General features: G+C 31.7%; 1 protein-coding gene across 3 annotated transcripts in view; it reads left to right on the plus strand.

Annotated features, from left to right (window-relative positions):
* Positions 1 to 446: 446 nt before the first annotated feature.
* Positions 447 to 27,397, plus strand: part of LOC114329218 (ribose-phosphate pyrophosphokinase 1) — a 67,335-nt gene continuing 40,384 nt past the window's right edge. For all 3 annotated transcript variants that reach the window (XM_028278257.2, XM_028278258.2, XM_028278259.2), the window contains exons 1-2: positions 447 to 944; positions 5,157 to 5,340. In XM_028278257.2, coding sequence (XP_028134058.2) covers positions 646 to 944; positions 5,157 to 5,340 — 483 coding nt within the window. In that variant the 5' untranslated portion in view covers positions 447 to 645. The remainder of the gene's footprint in view (positions 945 to 5,156; positions 5,341 to 27,397) is intronic.

Consider the following 27,397-nt stretch of genomic DNA (forward strand, 5'->3'; position numbering starts at 1 on the left):
AATATAATATAATATAATATAATATAGCTAAAGCACAGGCTAAAGTATAATATAATATTTATGAATTATACCGTCGAAGGCCGACATGCTCAACCAAAAAAGAAGATGTATTTGGTGATTTTTCTAGTGACTTTCTTGGGTGTGAATCTGTCTTTTTAGTTTACTCCTCCTAGTTTATTTTACTCCTCTTATTTTAGAAACAAGCCATAGTTTCTGTGAATAAAAAAAGGGACTGTGTAAAAAGTAATTCGTGAATAATTTCATGCACAGGAAAAGATAGAGTGGAAGAACTATATCTTTTATCTTTTCTCATCTATTTTTGAATGGCATGACCAGGTGTAAAGTAAAAATAGGACTTTTTATTTGCATTTATGCATTGATTATTCTAAAGGAGCATGTGTGCCGATGACAATGATGCAACGTTTCTATCAGTCGCAATTTCAAATTTCAAATGCAATTATTGTAAACAAATAACATGACGGACGTCAAATACTAGTAAAATTGTAAATTTGTTTTGGTGCTTATTGCATTTTGTAAATTTATTTTTGTCAAACAGCTTTATTGGAAGTTCGTAAATAAGTAAAATATAAAAGTGATTAATTATTTTCTGTTATTTACCATTTTCAAGAGGCGGGAACTTTTGATATGAATGTTGATAACACTGCCGGTTTGAGTAACGTCAATACTACCAATATCAAAAGCAAAACAATGCCTGTTTTATCATTACAAGACCCGCTTGAACTTGAAGTGGAGGCTGGCGCAATAGTACAGAAAAACGTAGTCCGGGAGTTGGTTAAAGAGACACCACTGTTAAAGAAAAAAATGCCGAACATTAAAGTATTTAGTGGAACGTCCCATCCAGATTTGGCCCAAAGAATTGTAGACCGACTTGGTATCGATTTGGGAAAAGTGGTCACAAAGAAGTTCAGCAACTTGGAAACATGGTACAGTATTATATTTTTTAAAAGATCTATATTTATTAGCTTTCAGTACTTAGGTATGTTAAAAAATCTTCATTTTTTGATCACAATTAACCTTTCATATTGATTATTCGTTTATATTCATAATTGGTAAATACACGTTCCACACATAACCATACATTTCATTTTTTCATGAGATATAAACAATCCTGGCTGCCAAATTATGTCACTTTTTGAAAAATCTTTTTTAAATCCACTGCAAAGATATCTTGTTTGTTTTTTGATCTACAATAATTTAGAATCAATTAACTAATCAATAATTTAGAATACATACTACTAACGTCATTGCTGTAATCATCTGTGTATTGCCATTGCCAGACAATAGTTAATGTCAGTGTCATTAGCTTCATTTTTCAGGACATTAATTTTAAAGTTAAAGGATTTTTTAAATCAAAAATTTTACAATGAATTACCAATATTTATATAACAAATTATGAAATTACATTTGAATTACATAATTGGGAGGATATTTTGTAAAAAGTACTTAATACTTTATAAAAAAAATCTATTAAAGGCTTCAATGCCTGATTGCACCAACAAATCTTAAGCTCCAGCTTAGCCCAGCTTATGTTGCACCATAATTTTCGATTATTATGAGATGTCTTAACTTTAAGATGTAATCTATATGGCAATCCATTGTTGCAAGCTGAAACTTGATCTAAAGGTATGATTCAGACATCGATGGTAGACGGCAGTTGCAGTTGTCGCCATGACAGACGTCACTACTTTGTACTCTTAATTTGTATGAGACTGATTCCGACATCTAACTGCAATTGCTGTCCAGCAGAACGTCAGTTGCTAATAATTATACAAATTATTAGTGCAAAATAAATACGTATGTCCTGGTAACAACTGTAACTGCTGCATGCCATCGATGTCGGAGTTGTACCTTAAGACTCAATGGTGCAACGCATACTAAGGCATTTTATTTAAGTATGCACCTTTAATGTATCTATATTATATTTAAAGGGTTTTTACCCAAATATTTCTTTTGTGGCTCAGCTGGCATCCAATCTGTAAGTATAACCAACTTGCTTTAACCTTAGACAAAATTTAAACATCAACTTTACAATCATTAAAACGGTTATACTTATTTTAGGTTTAACACTGATGATGATTTTTTATAAAATCAAAAACGTTTTGTTGTGATGTAGCCCTAAAAGGGCTTTTAATAAAAAAAAATTTATACCTTTTACAAAGAATTTTTCCAAATTTTTGAAGTGAAAACTTCTTTAGGGACATTGTGCACTTTTAGATGGGAAAAAGTAATAAATTAGCGACCATCATCGCTTCAGCGAAATAAACATTTAAGTGAAAACTTCTTTAGGGACGTTGTGCTCTTTTTGGATGGAAAAAAGTATTAAATTAGCGACCGTCATCGCTTCGATGAAATACATTTTTGAAATGAAAATTTCTTGAGGGACTTTGTGCACTTTTTGGATGGGGACCATCATCGCTTTGACGAAATATATTTTTGAAGTGAAAACTTCTTTAGGAACATTGTGTATTTTTTGGCTGGGAAAAGTAATAAATTAGTGACCGTCATCACTTTGATGAAATAAATATTTGAAGTGATACTTCTTTTGGGACGAATGGAACTTTGTCAATGGAAAAAAGTATTAAATTAGCGACCGCCATCGCTTCGATGACATAAATTTTTGAAGTGAAAACTTGAGGGACGTTGTGCACTTTTTGGATGGGGAAAAATTATTAAATAGGGCTTTTCATCGATTGTCATTTGTTTGAGCTTCTGTCATATGTTGTATAATCTGTGTATAATATTAATATACACGGATTATATGACAGAAGCTCGAAACAAATGACTGTGAATGAAAAGCCCTATTAGCGACCGTCATCGCTTCGACGAAATAAATTTTTGAAGTGAAAACTTCTTTAGGGAAATTGTGCACTTTTTGGATGGGAGAAACTGTTAAATTAGCGACCTTCATCACAACCATCATCGCTTTGACAAAATAAATATTTAGAGTGAGAACTTCTTGAGGGACGTTGTGCACTTTTTGGATGGGGAAAAAGTATTAAATTAACGACTGTCATTGCTTCTTTAGGGACGTGCACTTCTTGGATAAAGAAAAAGTATTGAATTTGCGACCATCATCACTTCCCTGAAATAAATTTTGTACGTATATAAATTATGTGTATGTATACATAAATAGCATAGGGCATACGCATCGTGTATATGATATAGGTATAGCACTTCTTTTTGGATGGGGAAAAAGCATTGAGCTCATAATTTATATACTATAAGAAGTTTTCACTTCTGTCGGCACTCCCACGAGTGCCTTAAATTTTTTTTAATATCTTCATATCATTCTATATTAATTTTGCGAATGACTGTAGCTTAAAATATCTAATACGTCATAAAATTTGAAGTATGGGACATATGTACATATATGAGGGGTGCAGAATCAAAACTCGCTTTTTCTAACATATTATTTGTTTATCACAAAACCCTAAAATCTTATAAAAAAAAACAAGCCATTACAGCTGTCATGCAGATGTAAGTTTCATATTATACAATTTCACCATATAAATTGATATTATATATACAGTTGAGTCCGCGAGTCTTTACCCATACGTCATTAATACCTGGAGAGATAAAACACATAGTTTTTATCTAGCATCATTCTCTTCCATGCATGAAACTCATGACAAACCAGCTGCCGTTTGTTATTAAGTAACAACACATGTTATTTTTATGAACCATCTAGACTCAGTCCATTGAAAAGAGATAGGTACAAAAAAAGATGATTCGGTATGTTTTCATATTTTAAGCACAATTTGTTTGACGTTTCTGATTTGTTTAATTTTGTTGCTGTCAGTCAGTTGAACTTTTTGCGGTTTTTGTCGAATTTTTGCGTTCTGAAGTTTCTTTATATTACACAAACAGTTGTCTTCACAACTAATTTTATATTGGGCTTTGAAATTTTAAGGTAAATAATTATATTTAGGCAATTAATATTTAAAACATACAAAGCTAACGTCATTCACACAGTAAAGAAATGACTGTGTTTAGATTTCCGTCAAAGTGAATAAAATAACAAAAATAAAATATGTTATTGGATTTTTTTATAAATTGTTTATTTATTTATTAATCAATAATAATAAAAGAATTTATTAAGCTACTTCAAATGTAGCTGTAATTCTGCGCAAAAATTTTGAAGCAAAACTTACATTTGACATTCTATATATTTGATAACGTCAAATTTTATAATAAAACCCGTAATCAAAACAGTAGCCACTTTCTGTCAGTTGTTGTTGCGTGAAATAGATTTCCGACTTATTTCGTATGCTTTAAGTGATGACGCACGGGTAAAAACTCATGGACTCAACTGTAATTAAGAAAATCCCACTTTTGTCACTAATTAAATAATTGTCTTTTATGTTTGGAAAAAGTGAGTTTTGAAGCAAACTTCTGGAGAAAGCAAGTCTTACAACAAATGTGTTTGGAAAAATCAAGTTTTGAAACAATTCCCTTTTTTGAAGATGTAATTTTACAACTTTTGTTTTTAGTAAACAGCAATTAGCTTGGTAGTGGTATAACAGATCTTATAGTTTGCAATGAAAATATAGTTCTTGAAAGATCGTATCATGCCTATAATCCTGAATTAGAACTTAACTTCTATTGTCTGTTCACTATGTAGGTATATTCAAGTGGTGAAGAAAGATGTAAAGAAAAATATGATTTTTTTTTACATGCTTGAAATATTTTTCTATTGTTTTATCCATATCTTATATGTTTTAGCTTCAACATCATTTATTACATCACCCACCGCACTATCGCCATATAAATACCACTTCCACTTTAGACAAATTAATTATTTGTTACCTATATTACATAAAATTGTAGATTTCTATAAACTGAAATCTGTGGTTTCGATTGCATATATTTCAGATCTGGAGTCTAATATTATCACAGCTTTTTTAATATTTGTCTCTTGAATCAATTCTAGAGCTTTTTCAAGTTCAGCTGAAAAGATGCTAACACTAGATAATTTCTAATGATTATATTTGTGGGTATTTTTTACATGCATAGCACATCCTACTCCTGATTGACTTTGATAACCTTCTGTGTAAATTAATAATACATCTTCATTACTAAATTAGAAATTATTCAAAAAAAAAAATAGTAAATGTATACTTTCTCTGTACTTCCAGTGTGGAGATTGGAGAGTCTGTGAGAGGTGAGGATGTTTACATTGTCCAGTCAGGTTGTGGTGAAGTAAATGACAACCTTATGGAGTTGTTAATTATGATCAATGCCTGTAAAATCGCTTCTGCAAGTCGAGTAACGGCAGTCATACCCTGTTTCCCTTATGCACGTCAAGATAAAAAGGATAAGGTAGGGTTTTCTTATTTGTTATTATTATTTGGTTTTTGTTTGTTTCTTTAACAAGTAGTTCCATTATTAAAAGCTTTTGCTACAAATGGTACATTGAGTAGTGCTGTTTTTTTGTTTGGTTTAAAACTGAAAAAGAATTCAATTTTGAAATAGATTTTTTTGTATTTTTTGTTTATATTTGTGTTTTAAACAGTTTTTTCAGTTTTTACAACCATTCATTTTAAATATCTTTTTTAAATCAATCTTTTTGTTCTGATTTTTACCAAAAAATAGTAAACATTATTGAAACAAATGTCTTCTATATCTAAGATGTTCATCATTATAAAGCAAATAATTGTAGCTTTAGGTGAAGGTGTTACCTATTGGGGTGTTGGATTGTGTGGGTTGTGGAAGGTGTTTAGCACTAACTCTTTTTTTTATGCACGCTTAAGTTTTTTTTGGTTATACTTAAAGCTTATCTCTTCAGAGGTTGTTAGTAAGTAAGTAAGTATGACAAAATCCAGGGGGTAATTCTTCATGAAAAAATAATGACAGTTTGCTATATAAACATATTATATCCACAAATGCTTCGTTTCTGATTGCTGTGTTGATATTTTTCTTACAACCTGATGATTTATTGCTCTGAAATCGGTTGATATACACAAATGTACAGTCTTAATTTTTTAAAGAACTAAAATGGTATGTCACTGATGTTTCAACTACCATTTTTTTCTTTAAAACAACTCAGACCATTCCCAAATGTTGGACCAATGATAAAATTCTTAATTTCACCAAAACCTTAAGACACCATACTGTCATTCTCAAGTCACATCAATAAAGTAACAAACAGGGCGATGAAAGTACTGGGCTTTATCCAATGCACATCTGTAGACCTGTCTTTGTTCTCTTTTAAAAGACTTTATTGTGGTCTCGTTATTCCCATTCTAGAGATTGGATCAGTTGTCTGGTGCCCATCATACAACTGTTACATTGAACAGATTGAAAGAGTCCAAAATAAATTTTTGAGGATAGCAGCTTATAAGAGTGTATACCGGAGAGACGATTATGATCAGTTTGTAAGAGATAGTCTTAATTTACCAACACTTGAGTCAAGGAGGACATTTTTAGATTTGTTTCCTACACAAAGTCATTAATGCTATTGTAGATTGTCCTCAACTGTTATCACTTGTTAATCTTAAAGTTCCTAGTCGAAGCAACAGACAGTCGGAAATCTTTTCAGTGCTATTTCACCACACTAATTATGGTATCAATGAACCGACTACACGATTGGTCTGGAGTGCCAATAGCTTGCTAAGACAAATGGATATTTTTGATTCCAAAGTTAGTTTGTTTAAAAAACGACTGAAAAGTATCTTACAATAAGTTTGTTGTAGTTCTGTATTTTCTTAAAGAGATTGTGAGGTGTTTGTTATTTTAATCATTCATTGTTGTTAAGGTGTAGCTTTGTAAAACTCCAAGGTAGCATTGTAAAACTTTTGTAAATGGATACCGTAAATAAATAAATAAATAAATAAATTGTATGTCAAAAAATGCTCAATAACTACCTTTTAAAACCCACCAAATTTCATTTGTATTTCTCAACCGGTTTCAGAGCAATAAATAAATTGTAAAAAAAAATTCAACACCTCGTATCTCGGAAACAAAGCATTTGCAGACATACATATAGCAAACTGCCATTATTTTTTCATGTCCCCTAAAGTTTTGTTGTACTTATTTAATAACATCTTGTATACAGTAAATAGACAACATGTGTAGATACATATGAGGTCGATAAAATCAAGAGACATTATCTCTTGTAGGTTTTGGCACTTAATGTCTTTTTATTTCAGCCTTTTTAAGCCTATTGGTTGTACATATAGCTTCATTATTTATGTTCATGTGACTATTTTGTCTCAAAGTTTCGGGAGAGTCAAACATTTAATCAAAATAAAACAAATCGCGACATACAGCAATAGAGTTTTGAAGTCACAATAGCATATGCAACAGTCTTTCTCCTCGTTTATTCATTTGTTACGATACCAAAATGTCCAACGAGGTTACCATCACTGTCCAATCGCTTTCTCAACTCAGCATTAAATTCCCTGATAATGATAGAATAATTTTTCGATGTGTGATATTATTTTTTGTTGTTTGCAATAAGATGTAGAGGTATTCTTTTGCTGCAGACATAGAAGCATAAACTTGGAGAGGCTTTAAGGTTGGGTAAAATATATTGCATAAAAACAAAACTGATTGATGTTGTAATCCAGATATGGTTTCGACATTAGCTAATATCAGAAAACTGTAAAATAGAACATGTTAATTCTATACCAAAACATATTAAAGAAGTTATAAAAGTAAAGGAAGGGTATATTTCCTGTTAAAACAATTTAAATTGTTTTTTTCTTTGTCTACATCGCTTCTATTCACATTAATTCACACAATAATATCATAGTGCCACCCTGTTTTGGTAATACTGTACTATTGGTTTTTTCCATTTTTTAGAACATGTGACAAACAAAATCATTAAAAATGGTATCTATTTTGTTGACCACGATATTATTGGACATACAGTTCAATGAAAAAGACTTCAAGGGGGTTATAGGCGAAGTAAAAAATACTTGTTGAAATCTACACCAAAACGTATTAAAAAAAAGTTATAAAAATCAAAGAATTCGCACAAAACTCCAATACTGGCTCCCTGTTTTGGTAATACATACTATACTATTTTCCATTTTTAATTTTTTTAGAATATGTGACAAACAAAATCATCAAAAATGGTATCTATTTTGTTGACCACGATAATGGACATACAGTTCAATGATAAATACTTCGAGGGGGTTATAGGGAAATAAAAAATACTTGCTGTTTCTACACCCAAAACGTATTAAAAAAATTATAAAATTCAAAGAAGGGGTATATTTGCCTTTAAAACAATTTAAATTGTTTTTTTCTTTCTTTGTCTACATCACTTCTGTTCACATTAATTCGCACAATACTCTAATAATGTCACCCTGTTTTGGTAATACATACTGTACTATTGTCCATTTTTCATTTTTTTAAGAATATGTGACAAACATAATCATCAAAAATGGTATCTATTTTGTTGACTACTATAGTGGACATACAGTTCAATGATAAAGACTTCGAGGGGGTTATAGGCGATGTAATGTAAATATTGTTTTACATGGCTGTAGATCATAGGTCAATTTAAGATTAACTTATTTGTTGAACGTATTCAGTTACAGAAATATAAAAGTACACAAAAGAACAAATGGTTACATCTAATCATATCTGAATACTTTGATATTTCTTAATATTTAAATATGTTTATCAGGGGGCATAACCTTGTATCAGTTGTAATATTGCACTCTCATAATTTTTGTACTTTTCTCTTTCGGTTAAATGTTTGTTTTTTATGCAAGAAAATTAATTTATTTTTATGGTATTGCCATTCAATTAGTTTTCCATTTTTCTTTAATTTTTCTTTAATCCACAAATCAATGCAAAATTATTTGACTTTGTATATTTGCCCTATTTTTTTTTTCATAATTTTGATTATTAATGAAACAACTCTGAGCATTGTACCGATGTCAATTTTTGCTTCAATACCCTTTTAGAATAATGCTCTTCTCCCTTTGAATTGTGGATTTATATGTTTTCCAGGAGTTATATAGCTTTGATTTTTACATCTTATTCTTCTTCTTAAAGTGCCCTCTCCTCAATGGAGGTTGGCTACTTCAATTGCAAACTCTCCTCTGCATTCAGCTGTTCAAAATTTAACCCTGTCCATTGTCAGATGTTCCTTAGCCACGATAGACTTTTCCTTCCTAGTTCTCTATTTCCCTCAATATTTCCTTTCGTTATTAGTTGAGCATATTGGTACTTATTACTTCTCAGTATGTGGCCTAGGAATGTTTTTCTCACTTTCGCTGTGTTGAAAAGTTCTCTTTCCTTGTTTATTCTATACAGCACTTCTTCGTTTGAGGTATGCGATGTCCATGAAATTTTGAGGATTCTCTGGTAGACCCACATTTCAAAGGCCTCCAATTTATTTATAGGTTTGTTCGTAGTACGATCCAAACGATCAGCAACCGTTTCCAACCATCAGACGCATGCGCAGTTAACAGTTAGCGCAGCGCAGTTAACAGTTGGAGATCGTAGACTACGAACATGCATGCGTCTGATGGTTGGCAACGGTTGCTGATCGTTCTACGAACAAACCTTATGTATGATGTTTTAAGGGTCCATGTCTCAACTGCATAGAGAAGAGTCGACCAGATGTAAAATTTTGGTACGTAGTGGAATTTCGAATCTTATTCGAGAATCACAAAGCAGTTTTTAATTTTTTCGAAAAATTTTCTGGCTTGTTCTATTCTTAATTACACATTCGACAATCTTTATAACAATTTGTGTATTTTAGAGAATATTTTGGACCATCAAAATTATATATTCCTTACGATTTTATGTTCAAACATAAAGGACACTGCACACATCTTATGGAAAATATGTCACTCAAATGAAATAAAATTTACATGAATAGATGCGTCCTGAAATTTGAATAATTTGATACCATTGCGCCAACTCTGTATTTTGATTAACAAGAACGTAAATTGATAAAAATAAAATCTAAAATCAAATAGGAATGTATGTGTGTCAAAGAGAGAAAAAAGATCTTGTGATTCGCTTACTCTATAAATCATTCTGAGGGATTAAGGCAGATGCTTACTCTTATCTTTTCCTATTATTATTGATAATAAAGTAGGTATAATTTGGTTATTTGTACCGCCTCTAATCGGCTTCTTCTTCTTCTTCTTCTTCTTCTTCTTCTTCTTCTTCTTCTTCTTAACTCAGGCGAGACTCGTTAGTCTCTGGCACTTGGTCATAAGACCTTTGTACCAAACCCTGTTCTTCTCCTTAAACTTTAATAAGTCCTGTGGCCTCAACGAAGGCCAACAGTTTTCTTATTGGTAGTTTTAGGATCTCTTCTGGTTCAAACCTCATTTGACCAGTGAAGTCCTGCCTTTCATCACCGAGCACACTGCAATGGCATAGTATGTGTATGGCAGTTTCTTCTTCCATTTCGCACTTTCTGCACCATGGTTCATTCACATTACCTAATACCTAGTTTGTATAGGTGATTTCTTAAACGGCAATGTCCAGTCACCATTTCAGTGACCGTTTTGATCTCTCGTTTATTGAGGTTCAACAAACTGTTCGAGAGTTTTTTATCAATATTCTTGATTATTTTTTTAGTCTGTATTTGCCTTTAAGTGGTTCTCCATTTATTTTGATGATTCTTTATCAGCCATTTCTGAACCTCGTTTTTCATAGCATCTTTAGTGATGCCACAGAAAGGTTCTGGACCTAAAGTTTTTCTCGAGCCTTGTTTCGCTAACATATCTGCTCGTTCGTTCCCATGCACCCCTCATGACCCGGCACCCATATTAAAGACACTTTATTGTCTTTTGCCAGGTTATTGAGGAGATCTTTGCAGTTTCTCACCAGTTTTGATTTGGTGAGAGGGTTCTTTACAGCCAGAATAGCCGATTGGCTATCTGTGTAAATGTTGATTCTCTTAGCTTTAGGAAGACTTGGAACAAAAGCCTGGACCACCGTTGTATGTTGACATAGGCTGTAAGATTTATTATAGTTACATGTTTGCCCAAAGACTCCTGATCCAGTACCATGGGCAGTTTTAGATCCATCAGTGGACCATATTAAGTCCCCATTAATATTTGTGACTTTTTGTTCTCTCGATGGTATAATTGTGTTAATCTTCTCAGTGAAGATTAGTTTTGGTGTCATCATATCTGAGTTCATCATAAAGATGGATTCCTCAAGTATAGTCCCAGTAATGTGTGTGTGGCTATTACATAATTTTTCCTCCAAGTATTGTTTGCTTGGAGTCTCAGGATGGTCATAAAGGCTACCGCCGAAATATATAATTCCAGCAGAGGGAGACCTGTGATAGCCTCTAATGAAGCCGTTCCTGTACTATTCAAGGCTCCTGTTATATTTAGAAGCTCTTGCGTTTGTAGGGTGGTGAGAGTGGTCACACAAGATTGCAAAGCCGTCTTTCTCCACCAGAGTACTGACCCATAAGTGACTGTCGGTCGTATCACTGATATATTTTGGACCATCAAAATTATATATTCCTTACGATTTTATGTTCAAACATAAAGGACACCGCACACATCTTATGAAAAATATAATGTCACTCAAATGAAATAAAATTTACATGAATAGATGCGTCCTGAAAGTTGAATAATTTGATACCATTGTGCCAACTCTGTATTTTGATTAACAAGAGCGTAAATTGATAAAAATAAATCTAAAATTGACGTGTTTCAAAGAGAGAAAAAAGATCTTGTGATTCGCTTACTCTATAAATCATTCTGAGGGATGCTTATATAAATATCTGAGGGATGCTCTATAAATCATTCTAAGGCAGATGCTTACTCTTATCTTTTCGTATTATTATTGATAATAAAGTAGGTATAATTTGGTTATTTGTACCGCCTCTAATCGGCTTAAGCTAGTGTTGAATAGACTGCGTATTCAATAGTCACTAGACTAATATTATTTATGAATGCCAGTTTTATGAACTTCAAAATGCGATTTCGATAAACTTTAATTACAATTAACGCCCTAATTAAGCAAAATTCAGAGTTGGCGCAATAGTATCAAATTATTGAAATTTCAGGACGCATCTATTCATGTAAATTTTATTTCATTTGAGTGACATTATATTTTCCATAAGATGTGTGCGGTGTCCTTTGTACACTGGTCTATAAAAGATCTTATTTTTTCTATTGCATTTTATGAGATGTGACTCCTTTTAGCTTACATGAATGAAATTAAATGCATACGACATCTATTATTATCTATATAAACGTATATTAAAATCGCCAAGACAATACCCAGTCAGTTATTACATTTTTTTTGGTAAAACAGAACAAAAAAGAATCCTTTAAGAGTTAGTTTTGAAAAATCCACAGTTAAATGTTATATTTTGGACAAACACCTAGATAAGTTGATATTTATGTTTATGTTCACTATTCTATACCTCTTGTTATAAATAATACCATCATCCAGTTTTTAGGTATTTTTTTTTGATATCATTCTCCTTCATTCCCTTATGGTTTATTGTTATGTTCTTTATTGTTCATGCACTTATGATGAATAGCTATTAAATAAGGAAGGTAAGGCTGTAAACATGTTATTTTAGTTTCATTACATATTTACTTAATATCCTATTCAATATACACCCCTCTTCTGTCCCTACAACGCTCCCTACGAATCTGCCATTGTTCAAAGTTTACGTCGTCTGCGTACGTCACAATCTATTTGGACTTATTAAACGATATATTTTTTGGGTTTACATCCCAAAAAATACTCCGTGGGCCTTCTCATGCCCAAAAGTTTATGCAGGATATTACCCACGTGGTATTTTGGAATGCCTACCTTCAGCCAGCGATCTACCGACATGAAATCGTAGATATTTGTCACGTTATCCTCAGTGGAAGCCCTTTTTTGGTGTACCTAAACGTGGCTCATCAAAACCCACGTGCGACCACTTTGAAGTTCGTTAAATAGTGTAGGAAACAGAGGTTGAACCTCGCAAAATAGACACAAATCTAGTTTTATTTTTTTTTCTGGTATATCAAGGGGTGCTTATTATAAGACTAACTTTTTCTTAAAAAATTTCGCCCGGAACCCCCCTTTTTATCCCTTTAAAGGGGGTAATTTGTGGGTTTTGCGAAACGTAGCCCTTCCTGAACGTTTTGCAAAAAATTTACTTAATAGTAAAATGAAGAGGACTATATTTCCTACTATTACTCCAGGCTGTGGGTGAAAAATAGGTCGATTTCAGGATATAATTCAGGAATTTTTGAAACCTATCAGGTGTTGTAAAGGACAATGCCAGGAATAACTTCTACTAAAATGTGACCAAAAATATTGTGAGCTTTTTTTGTTATTGCGATTTTCATTTGTTAAATTTGCAATTTTTAAAGATTTTTAATTTTGCAGCTTAGGATATTGATTCTAGGGAAAATCTTTTTAATAGAAAGTTGTAGTAAATAAAAAAACCTACAATTTGAGCTATTGCAAGTTTAATTTCGTTTATTGGTTATTGCAACACAGCCTGCGAAAGGTAGAAAATGGCCGTTTTTTACAATTGCGTTATTTATTGTACTAATAATTTTTTTTTATTTTTTAAAGCTTTAAAATGAAGATCTTTCAATTCCAAACATAAAAAAAATTGTAAGGCCGGATTAACTAATTTGTTGCTTAGATATTATAAATTGTTTATCCCAAGAGGTCAAATGCCGAAGGCTATAACTTTTTGAAAAAAAAAATCGTAGAGAGTTGGAGAAACATCCAATCTCCTTCTAAAGAGTTATATTTTCATATTCTGATGTAAATAAATGCGTTAAACATTTTTAAACTTCTAATTTTTGGGTTTGAAAATAAGGGGGCAAATTTCGTTATAAACATTTAGAGCTGAAGCGGCCCTGTACATCCTATGAGTTTTTAACTTACAGATTATTGTTGCTAAAAACGAAACGAAGATTTATAAAAAAAATAAAAAATTTCTACGACCAACTGAAGCCGAGCTAAATGTTGGGCTTGGAAATAAGGGGGCAATTTTCGTTATAAACATTTAGAGCTGAAGCGGCCCTGTACATCCTATGAGTTTCTAACTTACAGATTATTGTTGCTGAAGACGAAACGAAGATTTACAAAAAAATAAAAATTTTCTACAACAAACTGAAGCCGAGATAATTGTTTCTTTTTTCTTAAATTGTAGTGCCTTTATTTATAACAATTAAGAAATTATTTTACAGTCATTGACTAAAAAAAGACTTATATTATCTTAAAATAAAAATTATTATAAACTATAATTACATTTACTTATTAAAAATTATTTTTAAAATCGGTGCTTTTGCGAGCGGCCGAATTTTGCAAATCGCCCGGCTCGCTTCAAATCCGCGCGCTCGGAAAATTTTTACGTAACTTGTATTAAATTTTGACCGAAAACAATTTAATAATATTCCCATTATAATATACAGTCTATTTACCATTGTATTTGTTTTTCTTGATAAACTTTTATATGTGAAATCTCATTTCTGAAGAAATAATATTACAAAAATGATACATATAACTATATTTTTAATTTTTGCATTGTTATATAAATATAATAATAATGTTACTTCTTATTATACAACATAAAACTTTTTCTTCTTGTAGTGACTATCCGTTTTGGATGTTGGCGACCATCATGGTAATTTAGCAAACCCCATTTGGAAACTGAGAACCAGGAAGGCGAAGGATTACCTTGCTAGAAAATTTACGTACGTCGTTCAACACAACAACTACAAATCTTTTTAGAGCAGCAGTACCGATTTAGTGTGCAAGTACAGATTGCCATGATGGTCGCCAACATCCAAAACGGATAGTCACTACAAGAAGAAAAAGTTTTATATTGTATAATAAGAAGTAACATTATTATTATATTGATATAACAATGAAAAAATTAAAAATATAGTTAGTTATATATTTCATATATATGTATCATTTTTGTAATATTATTTTTTCAGAAATGAGATTTCACATATAAAACTTTATCAAGAAAAACAAATACAGTGGTAAATAGACTGTATATTATAATGGGAATATTATTAAATTGTTTTCGGTCAAAATTTAATACAAGTTACGTAAAAATTTTCCGAGCGCGCGGATTTGAAGCGAGCCGGGCGATTTGCAAAATTCGGCCGCTCGCAAAAGCACCGATTTTAAAAATAATTTTTAATAAGTAAATGTAATTATAGTTTATAATAATTTTTATTTTAAGATAATATAAGTCTTTTTTTAGTCAATGACTGTAAAATAATTTCTTAATTGTTATAAATAAAAGCACTACAATTTAAGAAAAAATAAACAATTATCTCGGCTTCAGTTGGTTGTAAATTTTTTAATTTTTTTATAAATCTTCGTTTCGTGTTTAGCAACAATAATCTGTAAGTTAGAAACTCATAGGATGTACAGGGCCGCTTCAGCTCTAAATGTTTATAACGAAATTTGCCCCCTTATTTTCAAACGCAAAAATTAGAGGTTTAAAAATATTTTACGCATTTATTTACATCAGAATATGAAAATATAACTCTTTAGAAGGAGATTGGATGTTACAACAACTCTCTACGATTTTTCTTCAAAAAGTTATAGCCTTCGACATTTGACCTCTTGGGATAAACAATTTATAATATCTAAGCAACAAATTCGTTAATCCGGCCTTGCAATTTTTTTATGTTTGGAATTGAAAGATATTCATTTTAAAACTTTAAAAAAATAAAAAAAATTATTTGTACAATAAATAACGCAATTGTAAAAAGAACGGCCATTTTGGACCTTTCGCATGCTGTTTTGCAATAACCAATAAACGAAATTAAACTTACCATAGCTCAAATTGTAAGTTTTTTAATTTACTACAACTTTCTATCAAAAAGTTTTTCTCTAAAATCAATATCCTAAGCTGCAAAATTAAAAATCTTTAAAAATTGCAAATTTAACAAATGAAAATCGCAATTAAAAAAAAAAGCTCACAATATTTTTGGTCACATTTTAGTAGAAGTTATTCCTGGCATCGTCCTTTACAACACCTGATAGGTTTCAAAAATTCCTGAATTATATCACGTTTTTTCACCCACAGCCTGGGGTATATTTATTTCCCGACAGCATATGTCTATCACCCACCGTTTAGCGGGGGTGGCGCCCCAAAGTTAATAAATTTTAAAAAAAGATGATTTAAAAAAAATTATTTTCCATAACTGTAATGAAAATTAAGAAGAAACCCTGCGGCAATTAATCACAAATAAGTGGCTGATTTTTTGGTATAGGTTTCATTTAAGGGTAGTTGCCCATTTTTTAATTACAGGGTGTTACATTTTAAAAAACCCCTTTATATACCATCTGAACCGCATATGCTAGAGTAAAAAAACTTTCAGCGATTATCCATGTACTGGTGTTATTTACAAATTTCTATAATGCACCTCCATTTTTTTTTCCGGAACCACCCAAAAAAAAAGGAGAATTAATAAGGAAAGTGATTTTCTTGGAATCATTCACACACCATGCCCTTTATTAAAATTCTTCATATATCATTTTGTGCACGTTCTTATTACCCATGCATGGACACCAAAAGCGATTTCTTATTGCAACCCCTGTAGCAAAAAAAAATAAATAAAGGGGGGGTTGAAAAAATATTATTTTTTTTGCTCTTTGATCCATATGGACATATGAAGAGTACAGGGGAAAAACAAGGAATGTCACATTTTATACATATTGAGATAAACACCAATAAAGGTTTAATTCTTATGATATCTAAAAACTACTTACGGCCGGTTTCACAAAGTAAAGTTAACTTGTGGTTAAGAGATAACCTCAAAATTACCCCAAAATATGCGTTTCAGTTTCATAATTGTTACCCTTCTGGGTATACCCATAAGGGTAACCCACTCCAACCTCTGGTTAAAAATTCTGTGAGTTAACCATACTTCGCCGTTGACCTGAAACTAAAACGCATATTTTGGGGTAACCTCTGGTTATCTCTTAACCACAAGTTAACTTTACTTTGTGAAACCGGCCGTTAGGAGATTCTTAGCAGAATTCTAGCAATTATTGGTCTATAATCTTAATATAATATTATTCTATATAAAGTTATTAGTTTAATAATGCATCAAAAAACTGCTAACAATCCTGGTCCTTCGCCTGGATACAAATTCTTAAAAAATTTGTATAGACTGATCTTTCTGGTTATTGTTCTGAATCGATAGTCTAGTAGTCTAGTCGATATTACTCAGTTTTTGCTACCACATGGCGAGAAAAGCCAAAATTCATGAAAAAGTGACATTCCTTGTTTTTCCCCTGTACTCTTCATATGCTCCATCAATAGGGTTTTTCATAAATATATATTATTGCAACATCCCTGCGGAAACTACCCCTATCCCTGTTTTGACGATTTTCTCATTACCTATGCATTTTTTTAAAACAAAACTTATACAGAATTAAAGACCACTATTTTCTCTACAAATAAGATTCTATGCATTTTTTCTTATGAGCAACCGTTACGCACAGTGGCGCCGTAAACCTCAGAAATGCTTTGGTGGGCTTCAGTTTTTGTTTTTTTTTTTCACCTGTTCATTTTATGGATAACATACTTATGGAAAATAAAAGAACACACTGTCTGCTACATATTGTGACCTATGTATATTTTATTTTCTCTGCACACTAAAGCCACATTGGTGGCCCAAAATCAATTTTTGATTATTTTCTTTATTAATTCTCATTTTTTTGGGTGGTTCCGGGGAAAATATGGGGGTGCATTATACAAATTTGTAAATAGCACTAGTACATGTATAATTGCTGAAAGTTTTTTTTCTCTAGCATAGGCGGTTCAGATGTTATAAAAAGAGGTTTTTTAAAATGTTATACCCAAATAAAACACCCAGTAATTAAAAAAAGAATGTGTGTGTACTTTGTACGCACGTAAGAAGTTATACTTCTACTACATATTATGTGATTTTTAAGACTATACCAAAAATTTAAAAAAATAAAAGAATAAAACGCACACAAACACATTGAAAAATGCCACAAAGAAAAAATGATTTCTGGACGATAATAATTGTTGGCAAAAATTTTAAATACGCATTTGCTGAAAAAAAAAATTATATAACAAATATACTTACAATCATAATATGCATAAAAAAATAAAACTTGCATCGGGAATTGAACCCTTGAATTTCGTGCCGCTTTGACTCGTAATCGAAGCGTAGACTCACTCGTCCAATCGCACATTATTTATCATGTGGAAAAATACGGTAACTGAACGTTTTACTGTTTGACACTTGTTTTGAAAATTATGTAGTTTAAATTTTGTGGAAAAAAGAAAATATAAAAATATAACAAAACAGTAAGAAAACAATATCTTAGATGAAGATTGGTAGAACTTTTGTTGGTAATCAAATTAAGTATGTAAATCAAAGCATTACATACCTACTAGATAAATAAATCTACGCCAAAAAATCATAATTTAAAAATAAAAATCGAACCTAATTTGGGATTTCTCTCTAAAATCCGCATTCTTGAGAAAATAAATGTATGTATTTCAACCTAATCCAAATGTATAATTACAATATGATTATAATAAAAACTAGGTACTTACCAAATTAGAATGAGTTTTCCTTGTCCAAAATAGTCCAAAAGTCCAAAAATATAGGTATATTAAAACTATTTAAAAAGGCAGTATAACTATTAACTAACTTTTGTTTGTTGTTTCTTTTCACACAAATTTTAAAACGCAACAACCATAAATAATCTAACTACAGCTGTGCCACAGCCGCCATATTGAATAATTTTTGACATGTCATTTGAACATCCAATCAGAACAAAGTTATAATGCGCATGCGCCCGGTCGCTAGGTTTTCCCATATAAAAATTTACCCTCTATCGCCGGTAAAGAAGTATAACTTCAAAAATTTGCAATTGTCCTTAAATGAAACCTATACCAAAAATCAGCCACTTATTTGTGATTAATTGCCGCAGGGTTTCTTCTTAATTTTCAGTACAGTTAGGGAAAACGATTTTTTTTAAAAATCATCTTTTTTAAAAATTTGTCAACTTTGGGGCGCCACCCCCGCTAAACGGTGGGTGATAGACATATGCTGTCGGGAAATAAATAGTAGGAAATATAGTCCTCTTCATTTTACTATTAAGTAAATTTTTTGCAAATCGTACAGGAAGGGCTACGTTTCTCAAAAACCACAAATTACCCCCTTTTAACGGATGAAAGGGGGGTTCCGGGGGGAATTTTTTTAAGAAAAAGTTAGTCTCATAATAAGCACCCCTTGATATACCAGAAAAAAAAATAAAACCGGACTTGTGTCCATTTTGCGAGGTTCAACCTCTGTTTCCTACACTAAAACCAATTTTTGACGGTTGTCTTAAAAGGAGAAGAGTCACCCTATGCAGCAGCCAAACACGCCTTAACTTTCCCTTCCAAAAACAAGAATCGAATCACCGATCGATATAACTTTTTTTCATTTTTGTAAAATCTCCAGACACGCCTGCTTCCACACGTAGTCAATACGAAACTACATGTCCGATTCGGCTTAACTTTGGACATTAGCCATCTACGAGAATGTATTACACCAGGGGTCGGCAGCCTGCGGCCCGCGGGCCGCATGCGGCCCTTTGCAACTTTTTGTGCGGCCCGCCAAAGCACTAATACAATTTTAGGAAAAATCAACAAATTTATGAAAAATAATAAATTAAAGACAGAAAGACAACAGACGATTAAGGACAGAAGTTGCATGGACCGAAATTCACCATAATATAAGAAACTTAATAAGGCTATAAGAAAAAGAATAAGACATCAGTGACAACAACAGCGAACAAATCGAAAATATTATAGGGAAAAACAAGAGTTTGAAAGTGTTAAAAACTCTAAGTAAGTAGTAAAGACCGACAACAAATACACCAGATCAGCGGTTCTCAATCTGTGGTACATGTACCACTGTTAGTACATTTCATTTTTTGAGGTGGTACACCAAACGGAAAAACAGCCAAAATCAGCACCAGTATTATAGTTAATTAGATTACCTAGTTAGATATGTATTTCAGTTAGGTGGTACCAAAAATAATAAAAAGTATTTGGTGGTACATGACACAAAAAGATTGAGAACCGCTGCACCAGATAAAAGATAAAAATGGAATCACTAAAACGGCAAAAATAAGATAATAATAGTATATTGTACAACAAGTGAGAAAAGACACATTTCTAACAAACGCAGACGTTTGTTGGCACGAGGCGAGGGCCGCAAATCAAGCGAGGGAGAAATATGTCATTTTCTCATGTCTTTTACACTGTACTTTTTCAATTATGACAACATTAATTATGTTTGTATTGTGCATGTTACCATGTACTACCATGTTGTTTATCTTCCGTTTTTCTGAAAATCTAATGACCTTTCTTATTTCAAATGGGACACCCTGTATATTTTTTGCGTCTTGAAGTCCCTAAAAAAACTGATTATTTTTTATGATATATTTCCTATACCTAAATGCGGCAATTTCGGAGTTATTGCTACATTTATTTAACAAAAAATGTTCTTTAAAATTCCTCTCTAAAGTTATAAACAATTTAATACTGAAAACAACGATTAATGACCATGACGATACTTCTTCTATCAGCTCCCCATGAGAATTTTTGGCATCTTTTATTCTAAAATATTATTTTTTAAGAAGAGTGTAAATGAATTGCTTATGAGAGAACGGGCGATCATGCTGCATTAACAATTAAAAAGCAAAAACAAAAACAAAATGAAATAAGCTATGTATAATAAGGTTTGAACTTGAATTTAAGTTGTAATTACAAAAGTATTATTTTTTACTTGGGATTTTGAGCCTTGATAACCGTCATTTTTCGTTTTTTCAGTATAAAGTTGTTTATAACTATTCAAAAACGATCGACTTTAGAGAAAAATTAACAGGGACCTTTTTTATTTAAAATGATCCAAAGAACCTACAATAATGTCTGATCGGGCCGAGAAAATTGATTTTTATAACTTGTTTTAAATTTTTTGTTAAATAAATATAGCAATAACGAAGAAATTCTGGCATTTAGGTATAGGGAATATTACATAAAAAATAATCAGCACTTCTTAAGGACTTCAAAACGCAAAAAATATACAGAGTGTCCCATTTCAAATAAGAAAGTTCATTAGATTTTCAGAAAAACGGAAGATCCGAAAACAATGTAAATACCACCATAATATCGGCCGTATCACAATACCCTTACATACCAAAATTTATAAAAATCGTGCAAGCCGTTTCTGAGATAATTAAGGCGTTAGATATATAAAACTCACTGATTAAGAAAAACACAGGTCCATCGAATGTTATGAGTATCTCTGAAAAAACATATTATACGAAAATAAGGACATATGAAGCAGGACGAAGGGGTGGAGGATGTAATTGGAAGAATTGCGCAAATGAAGTGAAACTAAGTAGGACACGTGACATGACAAAACAACGAAATGTGGACGAGAAACATTATACATCGGAAACCAGACGAGCACAGCCTTAGTGTGGAAGACCACAAAAACGATGGCTAGACGATATCGAAGCACAACTGGGGAGTAACTGGCACTAAATAACACAAAACAGAGAAAAGTGAAGAACTCATTGGAGGCCTTTGTCCAGGAGTGGATGCAAACAGACTGAAGAAGAAGAAGACTATTTAAGTTACATTTGAATATGCGGCCCGCATAAAAGGTTTTATTTTGTACTTGGCCCGTTATCCGAAAAAGGTTGCCAACCCCTGTATTACACGATAGTAGATTTCTTTTGCGATAGTGGTGCCATCAAGCGGTGAGGATAGGTACTTAACAGACCGGCTACGTATAGTTTCGATGTAATTCGGTGGCGATCATTTTCAGGTTTTAAGTGAAATTTTATACCAATTCGTTGCTCTTTTGATGCTTATGATTTCTCCGGGGAAACAAAATAAAGATATTAGCTGTACTGTAGTTGAAAAGTCATCTCGCCAGGGGGTGTACAACGGCAACCTTTATTCAGATGGATTTACCCAAGTTTTTTTTTATGTATTTTGACCCGTAGAATATGAATTTTTTGGGTAACAGTTGATCCGGATTTCTCGCAAAATAAAACATTTTTTTGTATTTTTTGGGTCATTCTAAGCAAAAAATGTTCTGACAAGTTTTTTGGTAGGATGCATAGTTTTCGAGATAAACAGGGTTGAACTTTCAAAAAAATCGAAAAATTGCAATTTTTGAACCCGAATAACTTTTGATTAAAAAAAAAATAGCAATTCCGCTCATCGCATTTGAAAGTTCAAGTCAAATTATATCGGTTTTAATTATTTGCATTGCTAAAAAATTTTTTTTATTGTTAAACAAAGCTATAAACACCTAGTACTTGAGTGATGTTTTCATGATCTATTATTTAAAATCGAACGAGTAGGTATTAGTGATGTAACGAATATTCGTATTCGCATTCGCGAATAGTCGTATGTTTTTGCATATTCGCATTCGCATCCGCATTCGCGAAAAGTGTGCGAATGTTTTGCGAATATGAAAAACAGAAAAAAAATAATTTAAGATAATATTAGGTTAATAAAATCAAAATCTATTCACTTCTCATCTTTTTTTATTAAGAACGGGTAACTTAACCTCAAACATGCAGCTACTCTCAAATGGAAATATGCAGGACACAACAGCAGACAAAGAGACGGAAGATGGAATGAAGCGATAACTTACTGGAGACCTTGGGACTACAAAAGAGGAAGGGGCAGACCACAGACGAGATGGTCGAATGACTTAAAAAGATACGCAGGGACCAGATCGACAGCATTAGCACTGAACCGAGAAGTGTGGAAAAATAAGGGGGAGGCCTACGTTCTACTTTGGACAAATGAAGGGCAGTAAATAGATAGAACTTAACCTTGTATAATCACATTATCAGCCTTCACTTTTTTTTATTCTTTGGTATTATGTAATAAAGCTTTAGATTCAGATTGATTTACACTAAATATCAATTAACTTTTCATTATAAATTTAGGAAACATTACAAAAATAGAAACAAATTTAAAAACAAAACTGAATATTCGCATCCGCATTCGCGAATGTCGGTAGCAGATATTCGCATTCGCATTCGTATTCGCGAATGTTCAAAAAATGACATTCGTTACATCACTAGTAGGTATTAGGTTTTTTTTTTTCATACAAGTGCAAGCGAGGTAATTTCTACGTAGCATGCATGTAAACGCATGTATTAGTCACGGGAAACACTATGTGTTTATAGCTTTGTTTAACAATAAAAAATAAATTTTTAGCAATGCAAATTACGATATAGTTTGACTTAAACTTTTAAATGCGGTAAGCAGAATTGCTATTTTATTTTTTAATCAAAAGTTATTCGGGTTCAAAAAATGCAATTTTTCGATTTTTTGAAAGTTCAACCGCGTTTATCTCGAAAACTATGCATCCTACGAAAAAACTTGTAGGAACATTTTTTGCTTAGAATGCTCCACAAAATACAAAAAAATGTTTTATTTTGCGAGAAATCGCTGTTATATAATTCCTCAAGTTCTTTGTTTATAACAATCTTATCGATATCCGGATCATCTATTACCCAAAAAAAATCGTGTTCTACGGTTCAAAATACATAAAAACACTTGTTTAAGTCCATCTGAATAAAGGAGGCCGTTATAACCCTCCTGGCGACATGACTGAAAGAGAAGTCGTCTAAACAGCTGCATTCATGTGTCTTGTGTAGACGCGTCAATTTCATTATTTGATAGTCGTTCCTTGCTGTCATTACTTATTTCGTTGATCTTTCTAGTTAGTTTCTTAGTAATGGTTCAAATTGAAAGTTGATATTCGTGACAATATTCAAGTAGCTTTTGTTTTCACTGTGTTCTCCTTTTAAGTAATAATAAAATAGATTTTTTTCTTTTTGGTAGATAATATTGAATAAAAGAAATAAGCAACGTAAAAAGTAATTATCTCCTTTTTGTTTAAACGTTCCATTTAACTTGTCAAGGTGTTTGAGTTAAAACATAAGCAGCAGGATTTTTCAAATAAAAACTATGCATCTACAGAAGTGTTACCGATTCCTTTAATTGCCATTTATGTGGAAATAATTTCACAGTTTTCATTTGTTTTTTTAACCCTTTCAAGCAAAGACTTAAATATATTTAGTACATTCAAGCCCGTTTCACAAGTGCTCCTTAATTTGTCGCTTAACAATAAATGAATAGCAATTTCATCTTTGCTATCAGTAAGAGTCTGAATGTACTACGGCAGGCACGAAAAGTGATTTTGAGACAGTTGTAGGTTGAAGATTTTCCTAGAAATAAACTACACTTAGTGGTCTTTACAGCATTCAAACTGTTACTTTGTGATTTAGAAGTGATTCACTATATTAGATTTGTGAGGTAGGCAAATTACTTAACTAACAGACCAATAATTTTGAATGCTAGTTTAATATTTTAAATAGATTGACTTTAATAAGTTAATTTCACGGCCACATGATAAATTTTCGTCTTTTATCTATTAAACAATTATACAAGTGTGTAAAATCTAAACAGAATTTGTGACAATCGGTTGGCATTAAGTCAATATACAATGTGGAGTAAATGTATGATACACTTAAACTACATATGTGGGAAACAACTACTGTAACTTTTTTTACAAGAGTTATATAATATGGCCGATATTTATGTGGTAAGAAAAGAACAATACCCCAATAATAATGTTTTGTTGAGAGATATGTGAAAGAAAACAATGGCAAAAATTGTACTTTCACGAAAGCCTGTACAAAAGCAAAGGTAGAGCAAGAAAGAGATGGAAGGTAGAAAAAATAATCGTAAATGGAAGGAATATGTCTTCGGAGCACTTGGTGGCTAAGATGTATCTTAGACCAGAGAAATTAGCAAAATAAAAGCCTTCTTCGTGACAATCTTTGGTACATGTATTTAATAATTGCTTTTGATAAATTTGGCGATAACAATATCTAATAAACAAAATATGCAACAGATTAAACGTCATTTGTTATTTATAAACAATATATAAATAATGCAAGATTGCTATTTGATTTTAAATACTAAAGACCGATAAATTATAATGAAAAGTGAGATGGTTTTACTGAAAAAGTATAGAAAATCCTTTAAAATGTTTTTGCTTTAGTTATTGCAATAAATTTACAAATTCAGTTTAAGGGATTTTCTATACCTACTTTTTCAGCAAAATTGTCCCACTTTTTCTTAATAAAACGTTTTTATAGACTTCACTTGTTCTTTGTCTTTTTGTCACTTTGTCCGAAAAATCTTGTAGTCGATTTTAAACATATTTCCCGATTGGCTAGTGATCTTATATTTTTAGAATAGCTCAGAATTCGATGACAATGCAATATTCAACAGCTTTTACATGGATACATTGAGTTTTATTATTCCAAAAAATGATAGCTATTTTAATACTGTTGCACTAGTACTTATATGCCGAGTATTTATCTTCATACCTAACATCCAATATGGTCTAGTGGCTATAGCCCATATCAGGGAACACAAAATTTTACGAAAACCTCCAAAAAAAATAAAGGAAGGATGAAAATTTGGAAATAGGTAGTTGAAATTGTCTGTTATTATATAAGAAAAAGTTTACAATTCTACATCCCCTCCATTTTACAAAAATTGGGAAGTACGGGGTGAAAAATATTTTCTCGTGAGTGAAAAAATATACGTTTAAAATAGGCCCGGAATTGGATAAAATGACTAATTCTAAACAACTTTTGTTCTATAGAGTTTTTTCACTAAGTCAATACCTTTCGAGTTATTTGCGAGTGAAGATAATATTTTTAACAAAAAAAAAACATGTTTATGGACGGTTTTTCGCAGATAACTCAAAAAGTAAGTACTCTAGCGAAAAAAATATTCTTAGTAAAAATATAGCTTATAAAAAATTGAAAAAAAAAAATTGTGTACGCGTGAGGTCTGCAGACCCAGTATAAGCAGAGTTGTAGCTCTCTCTATTTTTTGAAAAATTGAGGGGATGTAGAATTGTAAACTTTTTCTTATATAATAATAGACAATTTCAACTACCTATTCCCAAATTTTCATCCTTCCTTTATTTTTTTTTTGGGTCAGATTGTTCTTTGATCGGGCTACTAGGATACCTGGCTTTCGCCTAAGAAGCTTGGGTTAGATTTCCGGTATCGGAAATCTTTTTTGTTTTTAAAATTGACATTCTGATTTGAAAAATAATTGTTTTATAATACTTTTTTTATATTGTGTCCTATAAATAACAAAAACATAATATTATAAAAAGTTCTTTTTTTCTACGAGCTTGCAAAAATGTCTATTTTCGCGCACGCATTTTAGTTTAGAAAGTTTCACTTTTCCGCACGCGTGTTACTTTTCCGCACGCGTTACTTTTCCGCACGCGTGTTACTTTTCCGCACGCGGTTTTTACTTTTCCGCACGCGTGTTAATTTAAATATGTTAATATGGCCTTAAAGTAATTATAATACATGCAATAAACTAATATTTAGATATTATTTACTAATTTATTTCAAATATATCTTATTGTGTTCCTGTTTTAATGAAATTAATGCGACAATTCGTTGAAATAAAATTATTTTGACATAATATTCGAAAGTCAAATCGGTAGACAATAACAGTCTTTTTGAATCATCGTCATGGAAACCAAGATCGTCGTCATGCTAACTAATTATATTGAAAGTTTGGTTTTGACAACCTTGTCAAAGAATTAATTTGTGTATGTATTTTCATATTAATTAAATTAATTGATTAAGATTTGGTAATTTTTTAAAGACTCTTAGAAAAAATATTGTTCCTAATTCTTGCACAAAGTCTCTTTTCCGCACTCGACTGCTTGCCGAACTCCCGCTTCGCGTCGTTCGGCAAACTGCAGTCGCGTGCGGAAAAGTATGACTTTCTGCACTTGTTAGGAAAATAACTATTTTATAAAAGTGTATTTATAATTTACTGATCTTTACCTTTAGTATTTAAAATCAAATAGCGATCTTACTTATTTTATACAGGGTGATTGATTAGTAGGGTAAAGCTCAATAGCTCCGCTATAGTAATAGATAGCAATAAAAGTTAATAACAAAAATTTTAGCCACCTTTGAGCTTCACATTACAAAATTAGTTAGAATGTTACAGGGTGTTCGATAACACAGTGGCAGACCTAACTTATGTTTTTTTAAATGGAACACCCTATATTTTATTTTATATTCGAAATCCTGTTAACTTTTCCATCACAAAAATATAAAGGTTTGTAATGTTATACAGGGTATTTACAAAGTTATAACCAATTTTGTATGAAAATCGTAACAAGTTCAACTCCCTGTATAAATAAAAATAAGCACAACAGCAATGGTTTATTAATGCCATATTGATATTGCTAATTTTCTTTATATCAAATACAGGGTGAGTCAAAACGCAAGTACATTATTTTCTCAGTAATGTTAAATG

This window comes from Diabrotica virgifera, chromosome 7 (assembly GCF_917563875.1).
Source record: "Diabrotica virgifera virgifera chromosome 7, PGI_DIABVI_V3a".
Taxonomy (NCBI): domain Eukaryota; kingdom Metazoa; phylum Arthropoda; class Insecta; order Coleoptera; family Chrysomelidae; genus Diabrotica; species Diabrotica virgifera.